This window comes from Mirounga leonina, unplaced genomic scaffold (genome assembly GCF_011800145.1).
Source record: "Mirounga leonina isolate KUSES-001 unplaced genomic scaffold, KU_Mleo_1.0 Mir_152, whole genome shotgun sequence".
NCBI lineage: Eukaryota > Metazoa > Chordata > Mammalia > Carnivora > Phocidae > Mirounga > Mirounga leonina.
This window is the reverse complement of record NW_023270380.1, coordinates 5,713,114-5,732,347: the sequence shown is the minus strand read 5'-3', so window position 1 is coordinate 5,732,347 and position 19,234 is coordinate 5,713,114. Positions and strand designations below refer to the sequence as shown.

Below are 19,234 nucleotides of genomic sequence, written 5' to 3'. Positions count from 1 at the left end.
GAGTGAGTTATTACTGATATTTAAAAAAATCTTTCTTTAGGGCATAGCACCAGGAAAACCTAATGGTTCTTTAAAATGTAAATTGTAGAAATCAGAGCTCTATTCTCCTATATCCAGAGACTGGATATTTCATGTTTAGCATCTTCTATGGTGCTTAGAATCTAGTTTTTCGTAAGTATAGTTTAGTAAATACTTACTCCTTGATAATCTTGAGCATTTTTGCATATATTCCCAGTTAAACTTACATAAAGATGCTTTTGCCTGTATAGACTGTCACTGTAGATGGAGAGTATATATGGTATAGAATTTTCTTGTGGGTATCCTATAGTGTGTATATTAGTGTCTATTATACTGTGTATAATTTATAGTATATATATATAAATTTATATAACTTTAGTCTTTAACATAGAGTGCTCCTTTTGGTCTCCAGGTTTTTGTGTAAAGAGCCCTGGACTGGAGTGTAGGGGCATCTTGTTCTTGACCCAGCTCTGGCTGTGTGTGTGCATGATGTTGGACAAGCCTGTCAACCTCTTTATCTAAATATCTTGATTGGTGAAATAAGGGACATGGACTAGAGCAGTGTTCTCATACTTTTTTATTACGATCTGTTGTAGTAGCTTTAACTTTACTTTGCGACCAGTACAAACATGGATATGTTTAACTGACATGTATTGGTCCTTACTATACATGTTGCTTTCTGGTATATGTATATTTTTAAAGATTTATTTATTTGAGAGTACATGTGAGTGCGTGAGCAGGGGGAGGGACAGAGGGAGAGGGAGAGAGAGAGAATCTTAAGCACTCTCCCTGTTGAGTGGGGAGCCTGATGGGGGCTTGATCCCAGGACCCTGAGATTGTGACCTGAGCTGAAACCAAGAGCCAGATGCCCTGCTTTCTGATATTTTAAATTCTATATTAAAAACACTGGTTATGATCCACTAAGGGTATTCCACAACTCACTAATGATTTGACTCACAAACAAGTGTGGGGGTTCCAGGCTGTTCCTATTTCAGGATTCTATGCTTATGTTTTACAACAGGTGTTTTAAAATGTAGAGTGGTTAAGGGATAAAAAGGCGCAAATGTTGCTGTAACTGTGCTTTCTATAAACATGTTGCCTGGTATATCATAGGAGTGACCTGAACATTTACCTCATGTTTACTGTGCACAACGCAGGGATAGTTCTTTGTTCATTCAGGAGTCGAAATCTTTTTTTTTTTTTCTTAAGATTTTATTTATTTGGGGGTGAGAGAGAGGAAGAGAAAGAATGAGCAGGGAGAGAAAGAATGAGCAGGGGGAGACGCAGAGGGAGAAGCAGGCTCCTTGCTGAACAGGGAGCCTGATGTGGGGCTTGATCCCAGGATCCCGAGATCATGACCCATGCTGAAGGCAGATGCTTAACCAACTGAGCCACCCAGGTGCCCCTAGGAGTCTTAATCTAATGGCCATGTAGTCTGTTCAAGTTTTCAAGAGAGTGGAGTGCTAGGCCTCATGTCATCTGTGTGGCCTTGGACAAGTCTCTTTTGTTCCAACACACCTGAGGCTCAGGATATACTTCTAACAGCTGAAGTTCACTGGCAACGTTTTGGAACTAGAAGAATGAGAATGTTTGTAGTGCATAAGGAGAAGCTTTCTGTGTTATTCTGTGTAAATCTCAATTATTTGCTTTGGTACATAATGCATCTCCACACTCCTCTCCCTCCTCCACCCCAGTCCTGGCAAAAGCATACATACCTTTGGTCCAATTCCCGTCTTCCAAAGGGTCTCAAGTTCATCATCACATAAGCAGAAGGGCTTTCCCGGACTCCTGGACTAGGTTAGAGCCTCCAGCTAAAGGTTTCCGCAAGTACCCTTATAATAACTTCTGACACCAGCTACCCAGAATTAGGCCAGACTTCATAGGTTAAGAGCACAGAGAGCACAGCTTCCTACAAGACTGCCTTCAGACCCCAGATAAAAATTTGGCGGGGGGGGCTCCAGGTCTCTCTCATAACCAGCTGGCTATTAGTTTGGGGGTTCCCACTACTCCTTCAGGTTCAATAATTTATAAAGACAACTCAGGAGCATGTTACAACTTTTTTTTTTTTTTTAAAGATTTTATTTATTTATTTGACAGACAAGGAGAGAGGGAACACAAGCAGGGGGAGCAGCAGAAGGAGAAGCAGGCCTCCCGCGGAGTGGGGAGCCCGATGCGGGGCTCGATCCCAGGACCCTGGGACCATGACCTGAGCCGAAGGCAGACGCTTAACGACTGAGCCGCCCAGGCGCCACCATGTTACAACTTTTAAAAAAAAGTGCTTTTATTTATTTGAGAGAGCACAAGCAGTGGTATGGGGGGCGGGGCGGGAAGGGCAGAGGGAGAGGGAGAAGCAAACTCCCCCACTGAGCAGGGAGCCTGACACGGGGCTTGATCCCAGGACCGAGATGGTGACCTGAGCTGAAGGCAGACACTTAACTGACTGAGCCACATAGATGCCCCTACACTTATCTTTTTAAGTTTTATTTAAGTAATCTCTATACCCAACATGGGGTTGGAACTCACCACTGGGAGGTCAAGTTGCATGTTCCTCTGACTGAGCCAGTCAGATGCCCCAGGAACATGTTACACTTAGGATTACAATTTTATTATACCAAAAAATAAAAACCAAACCAGCCATAGGGAAAGACACATAGGGAGAAGTCTGGGAGAGTCCCACACTTGAAGCTTCTGTTGTCCCCTCCCAGTGGAGTCAGAACACCTCACCCTCCTAGCACATGGCACATTGGTGTAGACACTACACAGAGTATTGCCAACCTGGGAGGCTCACCCGCTTCTGCGTCCTGAGTTTTTATTTGGGTTTCATTATGTAGGCCGTGAATCTCCAGCTCTCCTCCCCTCTAATTCCCTTCCTCCCCAGGGGTATCACCTAGATCAAAGTCCCAACCCTCTAACCACAATGTTGGTCTTTCTGGCCTGGCCAGCCCCCATCACCAGGGGACTGCTTAGCATAATCTGTCAGGACTCACCATGAGTAAGAGCCATGGCTGTCACGCCTATCCCTCCCTAAGACTGGGGACAGAGGCAGCCACTTTTATTACACATCCTTGTATGTGCCTTCTCTTACCCCTCTCAATTTGTAAAGTTATTTTATGTCTGCTTTCTGACCAAGGTTTTGTCTTTTTATTTTTTTAAAGATTTTATTTATTTCAGCGAGAGCGAGTGAGTGCAAGCATGAGCAGGGGGGAGAAGCAGCAGAGGGAGAAGCAGACTCCCCACTGAGCAGGGAGCCCCATGCTGGTCTCCATCCCAGGACTCTGGGATCATGACCCCAGTGGAAGGCCGACTTGCTTAACTTGCTTAACTGAGCCACCCACGTGGCCGTGTCTTTTAAATTCAAACTACCATATATTTCCAGAGACTGTAAGACAACTCATGTTTTCAATTTTTTTCAATCTTTTATCCGTTTTTTTCCCAATATTCGCTCAGCTTAATTTTCTTCCACCCCTCATGAAACTATATTGTAATATTCTTTGACACTGAATCACTAGATTATGGTGCTTGCTGCACAGATTGTGAGCAATCTCAGTTCCATTCAAACGAGGCACAAGTTGCCTTTATTATACAAGAGTAGGAAGAAGCATTTGTCGTCAGCCCCTTCCATCTGTTTGACACAGCAAGAACGTCAGCTACCGAGTCTTTAGAGTATGGACACGACGGCCACGCACCACCTTCGCTACGTCACGCTCAGCGGCTTCTGAGGAAGGGCGAGATCCCCCACAAACCCTGACACCAACGCACACCCCACCCCGAGGCGCCTGGGCGGCCGCGCCTAACCCCCTGCGCAGGCGCAGAAGCGGCGCGGGCTCCGCTGCTCAGGCACTGCCGCGGACGTGCCGGAGGACCTCGCGCTGCTGGGGCCGGAAGTGCGTGCGCTCGGCCTTTTCGCGTCCCTCGCGGCGGGCGTCAGGGCGCAGTGGCGTGGTCCGCGCCGAGGGTTCACGGCCAACTGCTTCTTCGCCGGCCCCGACGCCGCCGCGCTCGCTGCTGCTCCGCGATCGAGGGAAGATGGTGGGCCGGAACAGCGCCATCGCCGCGGGTGTCTGCGGGGCTCTTTTCATCGGGTACTGCATTTACTTCGACCGCAAGAGACGGAGTGACCCCAACTTCAAGAACAGGCTTCGAGAACGTGAGTGGGTCCCCTCGGCCCCGGGCCCGCAGCGTCCGCCCGCCTGTCCTTCGCCGCCGCGGCCGCCTCCGCGTGCCTGCTCCCCGCTGCCCACTCGCGGGGCCGTGGGGGGAGTCGGGGGTGCCCGGCAGAAAAAGGCGGCGGCGCCGGCTGCGCGCTCCCGGTGTCGCTCCCGGCTCTGGTGCCCTGCAGGATTCCCTCCATTTTGGAGGGACGATTTTTCCCATTTTGTCTTCCCCAACCGCTTGTCGTCTGAACGCGCTCTCGTTTGTATTGTAATTTCGGTGTGTGGGGGGGGGGGGGGGGCTCTTTTTGCCGTTCACCTTTTTAAACCTTTCTCCTTAACTCGAAGTCGTGTGTTTTGTCTTTTACGAATTTGTGCTTGAAACCAGATCCGTAAATCAACGGTATCGTTGCTGCATTCTTAAACCCCCTTGGTAGCTTCCCTGAAAATGCTTCCAAGATATGAGTGAATGCTATAGAAATTGCAGGGGAGTCCAAAGGGCTGCGCTTCTCCTGTGGCTCAGTCTTATTTCATACCTGCGACATCTTTTAAGAGAGGTTCACATGAGGGAAATCATGTCACCAAAACCATTGTGGTTTTTGAATTTCGGAGGCCTTATTCGCAGCAGTGGAAGAGTAAATTTGTTGAGATAAATAATTTTGTACCTATCTAGGTTGCTCGGTCAAAATAATGTCTAAAATTAAAATTGAGGGGCACCTGGGTGGCTTGTTCGGTTGAGCATCCGACTTGGTTTCAGCTCAGGTCATGATGTCAGGGTCGTGAGTTTGAGCCCCGCATGGGGCTCCCTGCTCAGCGGGGAGTCTGCTCCCCCCCCCGTTTGCCCCTCTCCCCACTTGTGCAATTTCTTTAGAATAAAGAAATCTTTAAAAAATAGCATTAAAATTGATACCCAAGTTATTAAAGCTGGGACGTTAGGAAGGCGTGATTATCTTAATGAATGCTTAGTATTTAATGAAGCAGTAGTGAATAATTTTAAGTGTTCAGGAGCCCCACGTGGCTAGTGACCTAGCCTCTTGGGGGTATAGGTATAAGATGACCTTACACGATCTAGAATATCACATCTAATTCTAGTTATCTTATGTTTTAGGAAGGAAGGTATACAGAGAATTTATTTTATTTACAGTTAGATAGACTAATGGAAAGAATGCTATTTTGGATTCAGACACTCAGTTTTCCAGGCCCAGGTGAGTCACAGATTAGCTGCATAATTTTAGACTTTCTGAATCTTAATTTTCATAGCTCGTAAAATCAGGTATTGTCGCCTGCCTCTGGTTGTTTTTGTGAAGACTGAGCTGTTTGAAGTGCCCACCACCATTCCTGACAGAGAGCTAGCCCCTCCATAAATGCTGGCTGTAAGCATAGCTAGAAATTCAGATCATTTTTTGGTAGTTTCAATAATAGCTGGAGGGGTGGTGGTGGTGGCATAGCTACAGAGCGCAGTAAAGAATGGATTAATCCTTTCTTCCTTTGGAAACACTGCAATCTATTGTTAGAAATCTTGAGAAAACTCGTTTTTGGTTGAAGAAATCATAGAAGCTGTCATTTTAAACAAATTGAGAGATTATTTTCAAAATCCCTTTTCCGTCATCTTCAGTCCATGAATTTTTTTCTAACGTTTGCAGTGGCCTCATGATCTCAGTTGACAGGCATGAATGATGAACTGAGTAACCCTGGGTGAGCGACTTAAAGCTTTAGTTTTCCTCTTTTTTTTTTTTTAAAGATTTTATATATTTATTTTTGACAGACAGTGAGAGAGGGAACACAAGCAGAGGGAGGGGGAGAGGGAGAAGCAGGCTTCCCGCGGAGCAGAGAGCCCGATGCGGGGCTCGATCCCAGGACCCTGGGATCATGACCTGAGCCGAAGGCAGACGCTTAACAGTTGAGCCACCTAGGCACCCCTCGTTTCCCTCTTTTGTAAAATGTTGTAATACATAGGGAGTTTAGTATAAAGTCCCTGACACATGGTAATTGATGGATGCTATAGATTATTTATGAATATAATTATTTGACCTTTTCTTTAGGAAGTAAAACTTGTATTCAGAGTAATTCTGCAATCTGTAAGTTCATGTTTTATGTGTATTTTTGAAAGTAGACAAAGTCTGTTTTAACTTGTTAGGTTTACACAGTAGCACTTGGGACTGATTTCTAGTAAATACTGATGAGTCAGGGTTTAATTTTGCTCATTGAATGTTTAACTCCATGATTTTGCAGTCTGTTACCATCTTTCACTTTATTACAGAGATAGTATAATAACTGATAAGGTAACAAGTAAATTGTCTTATGAAACTAAAGCTAAAATTTTAATCTTATGCTAGAAATTTAAAGCAACTAATCAATCTTAAAATTTGGTAATTGTATCAAACATTCAAAAACGATCACTCTCCACCCACCACATTAAAAAAAAAACTCTAAGATTGGATAATAATGGAAACTAAGTTTCTCTCTATTGGGTTTCATCATTATTGTCATTTTCCATAGATCTGGTTTAGCAAACTGTATTTCTCTGTTTATTCCACAGACTTGCCATGTTCATTTCTGAGGTGCCTTTTATTTTTATGGGAATGTCTTCACTTCTGTTAGAAGGTAGCAGAGGGATAGTGAAGTATTTCCCAAACTGAGAAGGCACTTTGAGACTGGAAAATGAAGCAGGTGACTCCATACAGTTTACAGTTTTATATAGCGTAACTTACTGACGGCGGGGGAGTGGGCAGATGATCCAGCTGCACAGTTAATCTCCACAAAGTCCAGACCTTGGTCCACATTTCTAGAGTGAGGGCACTAGCAGAAGAGCATTGTTGCAGGATCAAAGGATTTGCACGCAAGCACCTAAATGACAGCTAACCTTTTATTAGCTATTGTGGCACTACCTGTGCATCAGGAAGGAGAGAGACTGTTATCTCTCACGGATTCATGGGAGGCCAAAGAAAGCCTCCCCCAGTTGTGGCCTTGGGCCTCTCTAAGATATGTACAGGAATCTCCAAGGGACCTGGAACATAACAGCCCCAAGAGAGGTCATCCAGTGCACAGGAACAAGATGGAAGGCCAAAGACAGAGTCAGTATTGTCCACATTCTTACAGCTTTTCTACAGCGTGCGGTGGCAATACGGAATTATGTTTGAGGGCACATGTTCTGAAATTCAGCTGCTTGGCTTTGAATTGCCCCTCTACCACTTATTAGTTGTGACCTTGGTAAATGTTCTCGTCTGTAAAATGGAGATCATGATAGTACTTGTTTTAGTGTTACTGTGATGATCAAGTAAGCAAATTAATAACCTTTAGAATAGTGTCTGACCCCGTAGCATCTAAAACTTACTGGGTGCTTAATCTTTTTTTTTTTTTTAAGATTTTATTTATTTGTTTGACAGAGACAGCGAGAGAGGGAATACAAACAGTGGGGGAGTGGGAGGGAGAAGCAGGCTTCCCGCAGAGCAGGGAGCCCGATGCGGGGCTCGATCCCAGGACCCTGGGACCATGACCTGAGCCCAAGGCAGATGCTTAGCGACTGAGCCACCCAGGCGCCCCACTGGGTGCTTAATCTTAACATCTCAGTGTTCCTTTATCTTCATGTCTGCTGCCTCTGTGAAGTCGTCCATGTCCAGAGTCTTAGTAGTCTCCTTCTGGCACTAGTGAAATTCAGTAATTAGTTAACTTAGTATGGTAGCATTCATTATTTTCTGCCTAAGAACGGCCAAATGAAAACCTTAAACAAATTGAGGGTAGAATGTTACGGTTCTGTTTCCCTACAGTTAGTTGCCTGAAGGTGAATACCTAGGAAAGGTAGTTTGTTAGAAAAATAGGCAGTCTTCAAGTCTATGTATAAGATCAGCTTATTTAATGTACTTTTTGTGGTTGAAACTGCTAGAATTGTATTTAAGCCTTAGAGTTGTAGCACTTCAGGTGTTTTGGGGGTTGGAGTTGGCAAGAGGTATGGGTGTGGTTAAACCCAGTTTGTTAGGGTAGATAAGTTTCCTGGACCACAGTAAATTAACCCATCTCACTGCAGTTAGGCAAACAGGTCACTGTCTCTAGTCATGCATTGATTGAGACTTGAATTTGTAGAACACTTTAAGGTTTTCAGAGGACATTTGCTTGTTTTATGAAGCTTTTGTTTCTCACAGTGGTGGTTAAACGTGCCTTATCTTTAGAGAGCTTAAGAGATTTATTTGTCAGAGATCACCCAGGTAATAAGTATTAGAGCCTTAACGTTTTTAGCTATGCCACAGTCTCCATGTTACTGGTACGTTTTAGTGACTTGGGAAACTTTAGATACTTAGCATAGCACAACTCCTTAGCCGAGTTGCTGGTAGTGAACTATCTTAATACCAGATACTTGCTGAAGTAGTTCATTACCAACTCCTCATACGGTACATTATAAATCAGACACTGTTAAAAAATACTTTACATGCATTAACTCATTTAATCTTCACAACAGCTCTGTGAAGCATGTATCATTCTTAGGCCAGTTTTATATAAGAGGAAAGTGAGGTACAGGTTACTCTAACTTGCCCAAGGTCCCACTGACACTAAGAAGAGCTGGGATATAAAACTTGAGCTTTGATATAATTTACTTGAGCTTCCCCTGTGCTAACACCCTTTCAAATGGAGTATATCATTAAATAGCAATTTATTTTTTACTTTTTGAAAAGTTTTTAAAGATTTTATTTATTTGAGAAAGAGAACAGCTCAGTCTGTGGGAGGGGGGAGGAGCCGGAGGTGGAGGGAAAGGGACAAACCGACTGCACTGAGTGCAGAGCCCAACGCAGGCCATCCCATGACCCTGAGATCATGCCCTGAGCCAAAACCAAGAGTCAGAAGCTTAACTGAGCCACCCAGGAGCCCCTATAGCAATTTAAAATATTGTTAGTGTCCTTTATTGATTTGGCTTAAGGGTTTTAAGATTTTAAACATCACTTACTTTTGAGATATGTAGTGTTGCTTTTTCGAATCAAAAACAAGACAAAAAACTAAACAGTTTACAGAGTGTAGGCAGAGGGTTTTTTTCTTAACCAGCCAGCAGTAGTTAAGAATTTTGCAGTGCATTTTTAAAAAAATTTTTTAAAGAAAAATTTAAAGACTTTATTTATTTGACAGAGACACAACACAGCGAGAGAGGGAACAGAAGAAGGGGGGAGTGGGAGAGGGAGAAGCAGGTTTCCCATAGAGCAGGGAGCCGGACGCGGGGCTCTATCCCAGGACCCTGGGATCATGACCTGAGTGGAAGGCAGACACTTAACGACTGAGCCACCCAGGTGCCCCTGCGGTGCATTTCTGAATACTGTCTTCCTACCCCCTTTTTTCTCATTTAGGAATGTCAGATAGCTTTCAACTTTCAGTAAAGATTGAACCTGTTATATTTCAGTAATAAAACTTTCTAACAGCTGTGGTTTAATTCTTGCTTGTGTTTCATGTCCTGTGTAGCTGGGGGCTGGGGCGGGGCTTGCTGTGCTTATGGCAATTAATCACCTGTTAGAATTGTCTCCATCTTCAAAATTGCTGATCTTGGTGCCCCAGAGGGAAGGAAAAAGCTCTTGCCCAGAAATGTCATATTGTCCATGGCTCATTGACCGGAACTCAGACCCTGACAAATCACAAGGAGACGAGAATAGGAGAGCCCTACTCTGGGATGTTTTACAAATAGAATGAATGACTGCCACAGCAGTTTGACTTCTTTTGATTCCCATTTTAATAATGGTAAAATGAAAATACTCCATTTCTTGCAGGAAGAAAGAAACAAAAGCTTGCCAAGGAGAGAGCTGGACTTTGCAAGGTAATCTGTTTTTTTGTTTATATTGTATTTATATATGTTATAGAAATAACGATTTTAAAATCTACTTCAAGTGTGTTTTGAGAAAGCTAGTTGATACCAGGCATTGATTTTCTATTTTAAAATACAATTTTTTTTTTTTTTTGGAATAGTTTATTCAGTTCAACTGCAGATTGTCTGGTCCATCATTATTTCCCCCTTCTTGGCCCAAATAGCAGACAACTTATTACATGAGCAATATTTAAGGGGAAATAAGCTGATAGTCTCCAGAAGACAATTTACCAAACGGTTCAAGCTTTCTCACTCAGCTGCTTCAAAATAATACAATAAAACATTAATTTAATTTTCCTTCCTTCAGCTTCTTTTAAAAGAACCACATGCTATTTGTTTCAAAAGTTATATAGGATTATTCATACCACTGATCCAGAATCCTACCACATGGCAAATTTTTTACCTTGATGTTATATGTACATGTAGATAAAAATCTTTTTTCTTTTCATAGATCCTATGTTCATGATTATTTTTAATGACTACATAGGTTTTTCTGCTTGATAAAAAAATGTTCTGTGACATGTGTAAGTAAAGTAAGTAAATGTTAATCATTGCACATATAGCTTTTCTTTTTTATTAAAATTAGTTCCATTGTCTGGATTCCTAGGACTTGGACTACAGGATCAGTATTGGTTCTTTTTTTTTTTTTTTATTCATTTGAGACAAAGAGATACAGAGAGAGAGAGAGCATGAGCAGCATGAGCAGGGAGAGAGGCAGAGGGAGAGGGAGAAGCAGGCTCCCCGCTGAGCCAGGAACCGGATGTGGGGCTCGATCCCAGGACCCTGGGATCATGACCTGAGCCGAAGGCGGACGCTTAACCATCTGAGCGACCCAGGTGACCCAGTATTGGTTCTTTTTAAAGTAAGTTGAGGCAAAGAAAAATTATATCAGAAAATGTTACATTTTGTTATTTTGAAACAATCAGGTAATTAATTAACACAGCTAAGTGACTGGACACAGTAATAGTGAAACTAAGAGTCAACCACTTTGTTCTCTTATGTCTACACTACCTTTCTGAAATACATGTTCGTAGTGTTTCAGTAGCCTTTTCTTTCTAAGGACCTGGGAAGGTAGATACAGACATGCATCAGTGTGTATTTTTAGATTCAAGAATAATCAAATTCTTGCCTGTGCTGGGATAGTTGATGACAGATGCCTCTACTTTCAGAAATCTAAATTTTTGCATCTGTGTTGGTAATGAGAGTGTATATAATACTAATCAGGAACCAAAAACTTCCATTAATAGAAGTCTAGGTTTTTTAAAAGAATAGGATTTTTTAATAGTAGGTTTATGTTTTTTAATAAGTCATATAGCCGATGGCATTATATGTTACCATAGTCTGGTAATATGTAACAAACTATGAAACAAAAACAAGAAATGCAAACCTACTTAAATAAAGCTGCTTTGTAATAGCAAAAAAAATTTAGAAGTAGTTCATGTGCAACACATAGATCATGATTAAGCAATCCTATTTCTCAATGGAATATTCTATTACTACTTAAAAATAATCTTTTAGATGCAGTAAAATCTATACAAAATAATACTGGGTCAGAAGAAAGTTGATTACAGTTACATAAAAATATAAAAATGGTAATCAAAATAGTATAAATAGTAAAGTGCCTATTTTCTGATAGAGAATTGTATTCATTTTTTTACTTTAGGTTTGATGTACAGCCTTCTGAGAACTGTTCTAGTATCAGTTTGATCAATAAGTATTTTTTTCTTATATTCATTTAAATGTAGATACTAAACTAATGCTTGTAAGTATTGAAGAGTAGGTTTCTTTTTATCATTTTTTATAATGAGTTAGTTTTTTGTTGTTTTGTTTTTAGTAGCATGATCTTCTGTGTATTGGTTATGTCCCCAGCATAATTTTGGTATCAGTTATTAACTACTGTATTTCCAAACAGTTACCTGACCTTAAAGATGCTGAAGCTGTTCAGAAATTCTTCCTTGAAGAAATACAGCTTGGTGAAGAGTTGCTAGCCCAAGGTAGGTCATTAAAAGATGAGGAAATTAGAATTCTTCACAGTAACTCTAAATTTATGGTGATAAGGGGCTTTTTTTGGTGTAGTGTAGCAGCTTTTAAAAAAGTTACTCCAAATATTTCAAGGCAAGTCATTTACTGATGAGAAAATTATTTCATTTAAGAGTGGCTCTAGGGGCACCTGGGTGGCTCAGTCGGTTAAGCGTCTGACTCTTGATTTTGGCTCAGGTCATGACTTCGGGGTCCTGAGGTGGAGCCTTGCCTCGGTCTCTCTCTGCAATATGTAAATAATAACTGCAGGAGTGTGATCTAGGCATATACTACTTCTTTATTTAATCTTCAGGTCTTTTCTAATGTTTATAGGAAGGAATGGCTAATACAAGTCCCAGAGAAGGTTAATTTACGTGTCAGGGTCACACAGTGAGTTCATGGTGCTTGATTTCAGGACCAGCCAGTGATCTGAATCTGATCTAGAGTTAGGCTTTGTGCTTTACATATTCAATTAAGGATTAAGGTTCTTTTTTTAAAACATTACTATTAGTGAAGTTGAAATGATGAAACTGACATATTTGAGAACTATAATTCAGTAATTTAGTCTCAAATGTATTTATAAATTTTTAGTGACAAATGAGCTTTTATTTATTTTTAAAGATTTTTATTTATTTGACAGAAAGAGAGATAGAACACACAAGCAGGGGGAGCGATCAGGGCAGAGGCAGAGGAAGAAGCAGGCTCCCCGCTGAGCAAGGAGTCTGATGCGGGGCTCAATCCCAGGACCCTGGGATTATGACCTATGCCATAGGCAAATGTTCAGTGGACTGAACCACCCAGGCCGCCCCAGCTTTTACTTATTTTTAAAAGATTTATTTATTGAGACAGTGTGTGTGCGCAGGGGACTCTGGGGGTAGGAGAAGGGGCAGAAGGAGAGGGAGAGAAAAAGTCTTAAAGCAGGTTCCACACCCCAGTGCAGAGCCGTCAGGCTCCATCCAAGGACCCTGAGACCATGACCAGAGCTGAAGTCGAGTCTGATGCTTAACTGACTGCACCACCCAAATTAGCTTTTATTTCAAAAGTAACTTTGAAGTATTTGCTATCATTAATAAAAACGATACTAAGTGTCAAATTTTCTTATGATGATTGCTGTATCATAGATTTAGATAGTATTGAAATACATGATGTAGGGGCGCCTGGGTGGCTCAGTCGTTAAGCGTCTGCCTTCAGCTCGGGTCATGGTCCCAGGGTCCTGGGATCGAGCCCCGCATCGGGCTCCCCGCTCAGCGGGAAGCCTGCCTCTCCCTCCTCCACTCCCCCTGCCTGTGCTCCTCTCTCAATGTGTCTCTCTGTCAAATAAATAAAAATAAATAAAATTAAAAAAAAAAAAAGATTTAGAAATACATGATGTAGGTCATTTGTGGTTTTTTATTTGTTTTTATGGAAAGGATTAAAGGTTTGAGGTGGTGGTGACATGTTACTTTTTGTCTTGTCTCCCCCTTCCCAGTAATTTCTTGCTTTGCTTTTTTCTTTAGGAAACAGTTATCTTATTTGGATGGCATAGTAGGCTGATAATATTTATAAATAAAAATGGAAATGCCTTACTAGAAAACAATTTTGGCCTTTTTACCCCATAACAATAAGAAACCTGAGGTTTATAATGATTTTTTTTTTTTTTAAGATTTTATTTGACAGAGAGAGACAGCGAGAGAGGGAACACAAGCAGGGGGAGTGGGAGAGGGAGAAGCAGGCTTCCAGCCACGCAGGGAGCCCAGTGTGGGGCTCGATCCCAGGACTCTGGGATCATGACCTGAGCTGAAGGCAGACTCTTAACGACTGAGCCACCCAGGCGCCCCAGAAACCTGAGGTTTAATCATGGAGTAATAGTAAAGCACTTAAATCTTCATAGACCTCGTTTGAGAGACTCTGTTCCTTTAATATTTGAAAAGAAAGCTGCATATATAGGAATATGTGTCGAAGATATAGGTTGTAGTATTTCATTTCATGCAAACATTCTCAAAATATTTTGTTTATGCTCATAAATAAAGGTCTATTTGATACTATCAAAATATTCTTTCAAAATAGAAACACTTTTAATTATTTATTTTAAGATTTTACTTATTTGGGAGAGAGGGAGAGCGAGCAGGGCATAGGGAGAGGGAGAAGCAGAATTTTTGCTGAGCAGGGAGCCCGATGTGGGGCTTGATCCAGGACCCCAGGATCATGACCTGAGCCGAAGGCAGATGCCTAACTGAGCCACCCAGGCACCCCAAGAATCACTATTTTAAATTATTTTACTCACAGTCGAACATATTAGAAAAAAGTACACTCATAATAACTTCTGTTTGGATTGTCTTGGAGATCTGTGCATTGTGGCCATCTGTTGACTTAGCTGTCAGCTCCAGATTGAGAAGGACAGTAACTCATGGTGGCTGGGAGGAAGGCCAGGGAAGGATAGGCAAGAGTTACTCGTTTTCCCAAGCTCACGTTCCACACTTTAGCTCAGCACTGTGCAGAGGGTTACTTAACTCTGTCAAGCTGCCTTTCTTAAGGAAACTACCAACCGAACCTGAGGTGGTTAGATTTAGGGAAAAAGTCAACATCAGAGTAAGTCATGTGAAAGCATGAGTGATTGAGGCAGTGAACTTCGTTGGTTGGCGGTCTCCTCCATCTGGGGGTCTTCCATAAGCATAATTCTTTTTTTTTTTTTTTTTAAGATTCTTTTATTTATTTATCTGACAGAGAGACACAGCGAGAGCAGAAACCACAAGCAGGGGGAGTGGGAGAGGGAGAAGCAGGCTTCCTGCTGAGCAGAAAGCCCGATGTAGGGCTCGATCCCAGGACTCTGATCATGACCTGAGATGAAGGCAGATGCTTAACAACTGAGCCACCCAGGCGCCCCATAAGCATAATTCTTTTAACTGAGCCAGATCTCATCTCAGGATGATGTGAACGGGCCCAGGTCTGCAAGTGCAGAGTGGAAACTGCATTGAGTTGCTGTGGTGGTTCATTAACTGTTGCCAGTGTATTTAGAAATGTTAGGTGGTGTCTTGGGATCCTGTGTTCTACACATAACAATCCAGAAGCAGCTCTGTTTCCATTTAATAATCAGAATTAATATCTCCAGGCAACAGTGTTGTAATCCCTTATATTGCCTGTAAATTCAGTGGTATGAGGATTCAGTGGCCAAGTGGCATCTTAATTTCCAAGTCATTGGAGCCATCGTATCCCCCCATTGGAGGTCCAAGCCCATGCAGAAAGAATGAAGTCTTTTGTATTTTCCATTTTTATTTTATTTATTTATTTATTTTATTTTTATTTTTTAAAGATTTTATTTATTTATTTGAGAGAGAGAGAATGAGAGAGAGCACATGAGAGGGGGGAGGGTCAGAGGGAGAAGCAGACCCCCCGCTGAGCAGGGAGCCCGATGCGGGACTCGATCCCGGGACTCCAGGATCATGACCTGAGCCGAAGGCAGTCGCTTAACCAACTGAGCCACCCAGGCGCCCTGTATTTTCCATTTTTAATGCTTTGTAGAGTTCTGCTTTCTTCAGTTTGAATACCTCAGTCCTTAGATTTTCTCAAGTGAAATGTTACAGCAAGCAATGCCTCTTCTTCATATACCATTCTTCAGTCCCTTATATGGTCACGTTCTTATTCAGGGTTGGAAGACTTGGTGTCCATTGTAGGATAAATTAAAAGAAAATCGTACCACTCAGAGATAATTGCTATTTTGTTACCTGCTTCTTGCCACTTGTTAGTATGACTTTTTCCTACTAGCATCACTTTCTTAAAAAGATTTTTTTTTTCCTTTTTTGAATTTGCATGTGATAACATTCAAAATAATATAAGGGATTAATCTAAAGTGAATTTGGGCCTCCTTTCCACCTCAATCCCCAGTCTTCCAGTTCTTTTCAGAAAAATAGTGTTCCATAGTTAGTTTCTTTTTTTAAGATTTTATATATTTGACACAGAATGAGAGTGTACGCGAGCAGAAGCAGGGGGAGTGGCAGGCAGAGGGAGAAGCAGGCTCCCCGATGAGCAGAGAGCCCTATGTGGGACTTGATTTAGGACCGTGAGATCATGACCTGAGCCGAAGGCAGACACTTAATCGACTAAGCCACCCAAGCACCCCATAATTAGCAATTTCTTACATAATTTTTCAGAAATATTCTAAGTTTATAAATAGTAATATATTTGGACATTTCTGCACTTTAATTTCTCCCTTTTTGTATGTGTTTTGAAGACACTTTCATATCAGTACCTGTGATCTGATTTGTTTTTGTTAATGCTCTTATAATATTCAGTTCTATGAATGTACTGTAGATTATTTCCAAGTTTTTACTTGTGTGATGTTTTTGGTCAGTATCGCTTGGAGACACAGTGAAGGCTTTAGAGTTGAATTTTTGACAAAGGCAAAGGCTTTTCAGGTCACATGTTATTTTTATGTAAATCTTTCAGGCGAATATGAGAAAGGTGTAGACCATCTGACAAATGCAATTGCTGTGTGTGGACAACCACAGCAGTTGCTCCAGGTGTTACAGCAAACTCTTCCACCACCCGTGTTCCAGATGCTTCTGACCAAGCTTCCAACAATTAGTCAGGTAAGGATTTGAAACGTTAAAAAAGTGAGTAGAATCTGAGAATTCAATGTTTTAGGGACATTGACATTTAAAAATTAGTCTAGTGAACATGATGAAATTATGAAACCCATTCATTCCTTGGAATCAAAGTAGAATTGGAGATAGCGGTGCTTGAAATTTTTCTTTTCCCAAGAATATTGGAGTGAGTGAGCATAAGATTTAGTCATTGTGCCCTACGTGTGGATCAGGATACGTTCATCTCATAGTATGAAATCTCAGGCCTTGGTATTCAAATACCAAAATTCAGGCCACTCTCAGCTACTTTCTGAAACTAGCTTTCTATCGACTCTTGTGAGCCCATGCATTCAGTTATGTGGCCTGGCATAGGGGGCCGAGATGTCATAGCCTGAAATTAGATCATAAAGGATTGCGGATACCCTCTGACCTCACTTGTCTAAAGGCCCCAGTGCCTCTGCTTCTGCCAAGGTGGGCTTTGAGTTTGGAGTTATTTGACTACATCTCCAATCTATATTGAACACAACACCATTTGTATAAAAGAATATATATAACTTAATTCATTAAAGTGCATTTTGTTCATTTTTAATTTTTTCCAAGGAACCAAAATGAATCTATTTTTTGTAATAGTTTGTTTATTCGTGTGTTAATTTCCACAGTTGGTGTGATTTAAAATTGGTTCTTTTTTTTTTTTTTAAGGTTTTTAAAATTTTATTTATTTGAGAGACAGAGAGCATGAGAAGGGGGGAGGGTCGGGGAGAAGCAGACTACCCACCAAGTAGGGAGCCCGATGTGGGACTCCAGGATCATGACCTGAGCTGAAGGCAGTAGCTTAACCGACTGAGCCACCCAGGCGCCCCTATAATTGGTTAATTCTTCAAACTGATCTTTACTCAGATTGGAAAGGGACTGGAGAGAAAATAAAGGCCCCAAAGATTTAAGGGAAAGAGTTGATAAAACTAAAGATTTGGTCTTAATCCTTCTTACTTAGACTAATATGGTTCCTGGTCTATCTAAATCAGAATCTTCTGTTTAATATTATATGCTCTTGGAAAGGCAGCATAGCATAGTGCCTTTGGAAGATGGACCTGAGGGTGTGAGGTCTTCTGAAATGTGGATGAGTTCAGGATGAAACCTGAACTCCTCTTTATAAAAATGGCCTCCTTTACTCAGTTAACTTATGTTATCTGGAAATATTTTCAAATGCGAATTTTGGAATTACTGTATTCCTTCTTGTATGATGACTGAGCATTTTCAAACCAGAAAGGGAAGTGTTAGGAGCATAGAATGACTAGTAAAGTGTTAATCAGTATTCTTAGTTTATATGGGAGTGAAAAGATACCTTGAATTTTTTTGGTTTTAGTTACATAATTGATTAACATGTAAAATAGTATAATGTATCTCTCCTTGGATTTTGAAATGCTACTAACAGTAGTGTGATCATTATTTTCTTTGATAACAGTGTTTAGAAGTGTTAAATATTGAAATCTCAGAATGGGTAAACTTTAGCAAGATCTGATTCTTTGTATACAAAGGACATTTTTTTTCCCTTAAAAAATTTTTTTTAATTGAAGTATGTGGACACACAATTTTATATTAGTTTCAGGTGTACAACTTACTGATTTGACAAGTCTGTACATTATGGTCTGCTCACCACAAGTGTTGATACTACCTGTCTGACCGTACAGTGGTACTGCATGATCATTGACTATATTCCTTATGCTGTACTTTTTATCCCCATAACTTTTTATCCTTGCATAACTGGAATCCTGGACCTCTCACTCCCCTTGACTCATTTTGCCCCCACCCACTTCCTTCTGGCAACCACCAGTTTGGTGGTATGGGTCTCTCTCTCCTTTTTGTGTTTGTTCATTTGTTGGTTTTTAGATTGCACATATAAGTGAAATCAGATGGTGTTTATCTTAGTGAAATAACACTTATCATAATATCCTCTAGGTGCATCCATGTTGCAAATAGCAAGATCTCATTCTTTATGGCTGAATAATAGTCCATTGTATATGTTTACCACTTCTTTATCCGTTCATCCATTGATGGACACTAATGTTGCTTCCATATCTTGGCTGCAGTAAACCTAGAGGTGCATACATCTTTCTGAATTAACTGTTTTTATTTTTTTCTTTCTTTTTTTTTTAAGATTGTATTTATTGGAGAGAGAGAGCACTAGAGGGAGAGAGAGCGAGTGAGCAGGCATGACTGGGGGGCAAAGAGAGAGGGAAAAGCACGTGCAGGGAGTGATACAGACTGGGATCATGACCTGAGTTGAAGGCAGACGTTTACCCGACTGAGCCACGCAGGTGCCCCGTATTTTCAATTTTCTTTGGGTAAATAACCAGCAGTGGAATTACTGGATCATACGGTATTCCTGTTTTTTAATTTTTTGAGAAACCTTCCTGCTGTTTTCCACAGTGGCTGCACCAGTTTGCATTCCCACCAACAGTGCATGAGTGTTCCTTTTTCGCCACATCCTCGCCAACACTTGTTATTTCTTGTCTTTATGATTCTGGGCATTCTGACATGTGTGAGGCGATACCTCATTGTGCTTTGATTTGCATTTCCTTGATGATTAATGGTGTTGAGCATCTTCTCATGTGTCTGTTGGGAAAATGTCTATTTAGGTCCTTTGCCCATTT

General features: G+C 41.3%; 1 protein-coding gene and 1 non-coding gene across 3 annotated transcripts in view; both read left to right on the top strand.

Annotated features, from left to right (window-relative positions):
• Positions 1–3,860: 3,860 nt before the first annotated feature.
• TOMM20 (translocase of outer mitochondrial membrane 20) overlaps positions 3,861–19,234 on the top strand; it is a 126,711-nt gene continuing 111,337 nt past the window's right edge. The window contains exons 1-4 of one of the 2 annotated variants that reach the window (XM_035008486.1): positions 3,861–4,165; positions 9,911–9,957; positions 11,918–11,999; positions 16,447–16,589. In XM_035008486.1, the coding sequence (XP_034864377.1) occupies positions 4,045–4,165; positions 9,911–9,957; positions 11,918–11,999; positions 16,447–16,589 (393 nt within the window). In that variant the 5' untranslated portion in view covers positions 3,861–4,044. The remainder of the gene's footprint in view (positions 4,166–9,910; positions 9,958–11,917; positions 12,000–16,446; positions 16,590–19,234) is intronic. The other variant, XM_035008487.1, reaches the window with a different exon arrangement.
• LOC118013041 lies at positions 4,582–4,716 on the top strand. Its single transcript, XR_004679914.1, has one exon. It is a non-coding gene; the product is annotated as a small nucleolar RNA SNORA14 (small nucleolar RNA).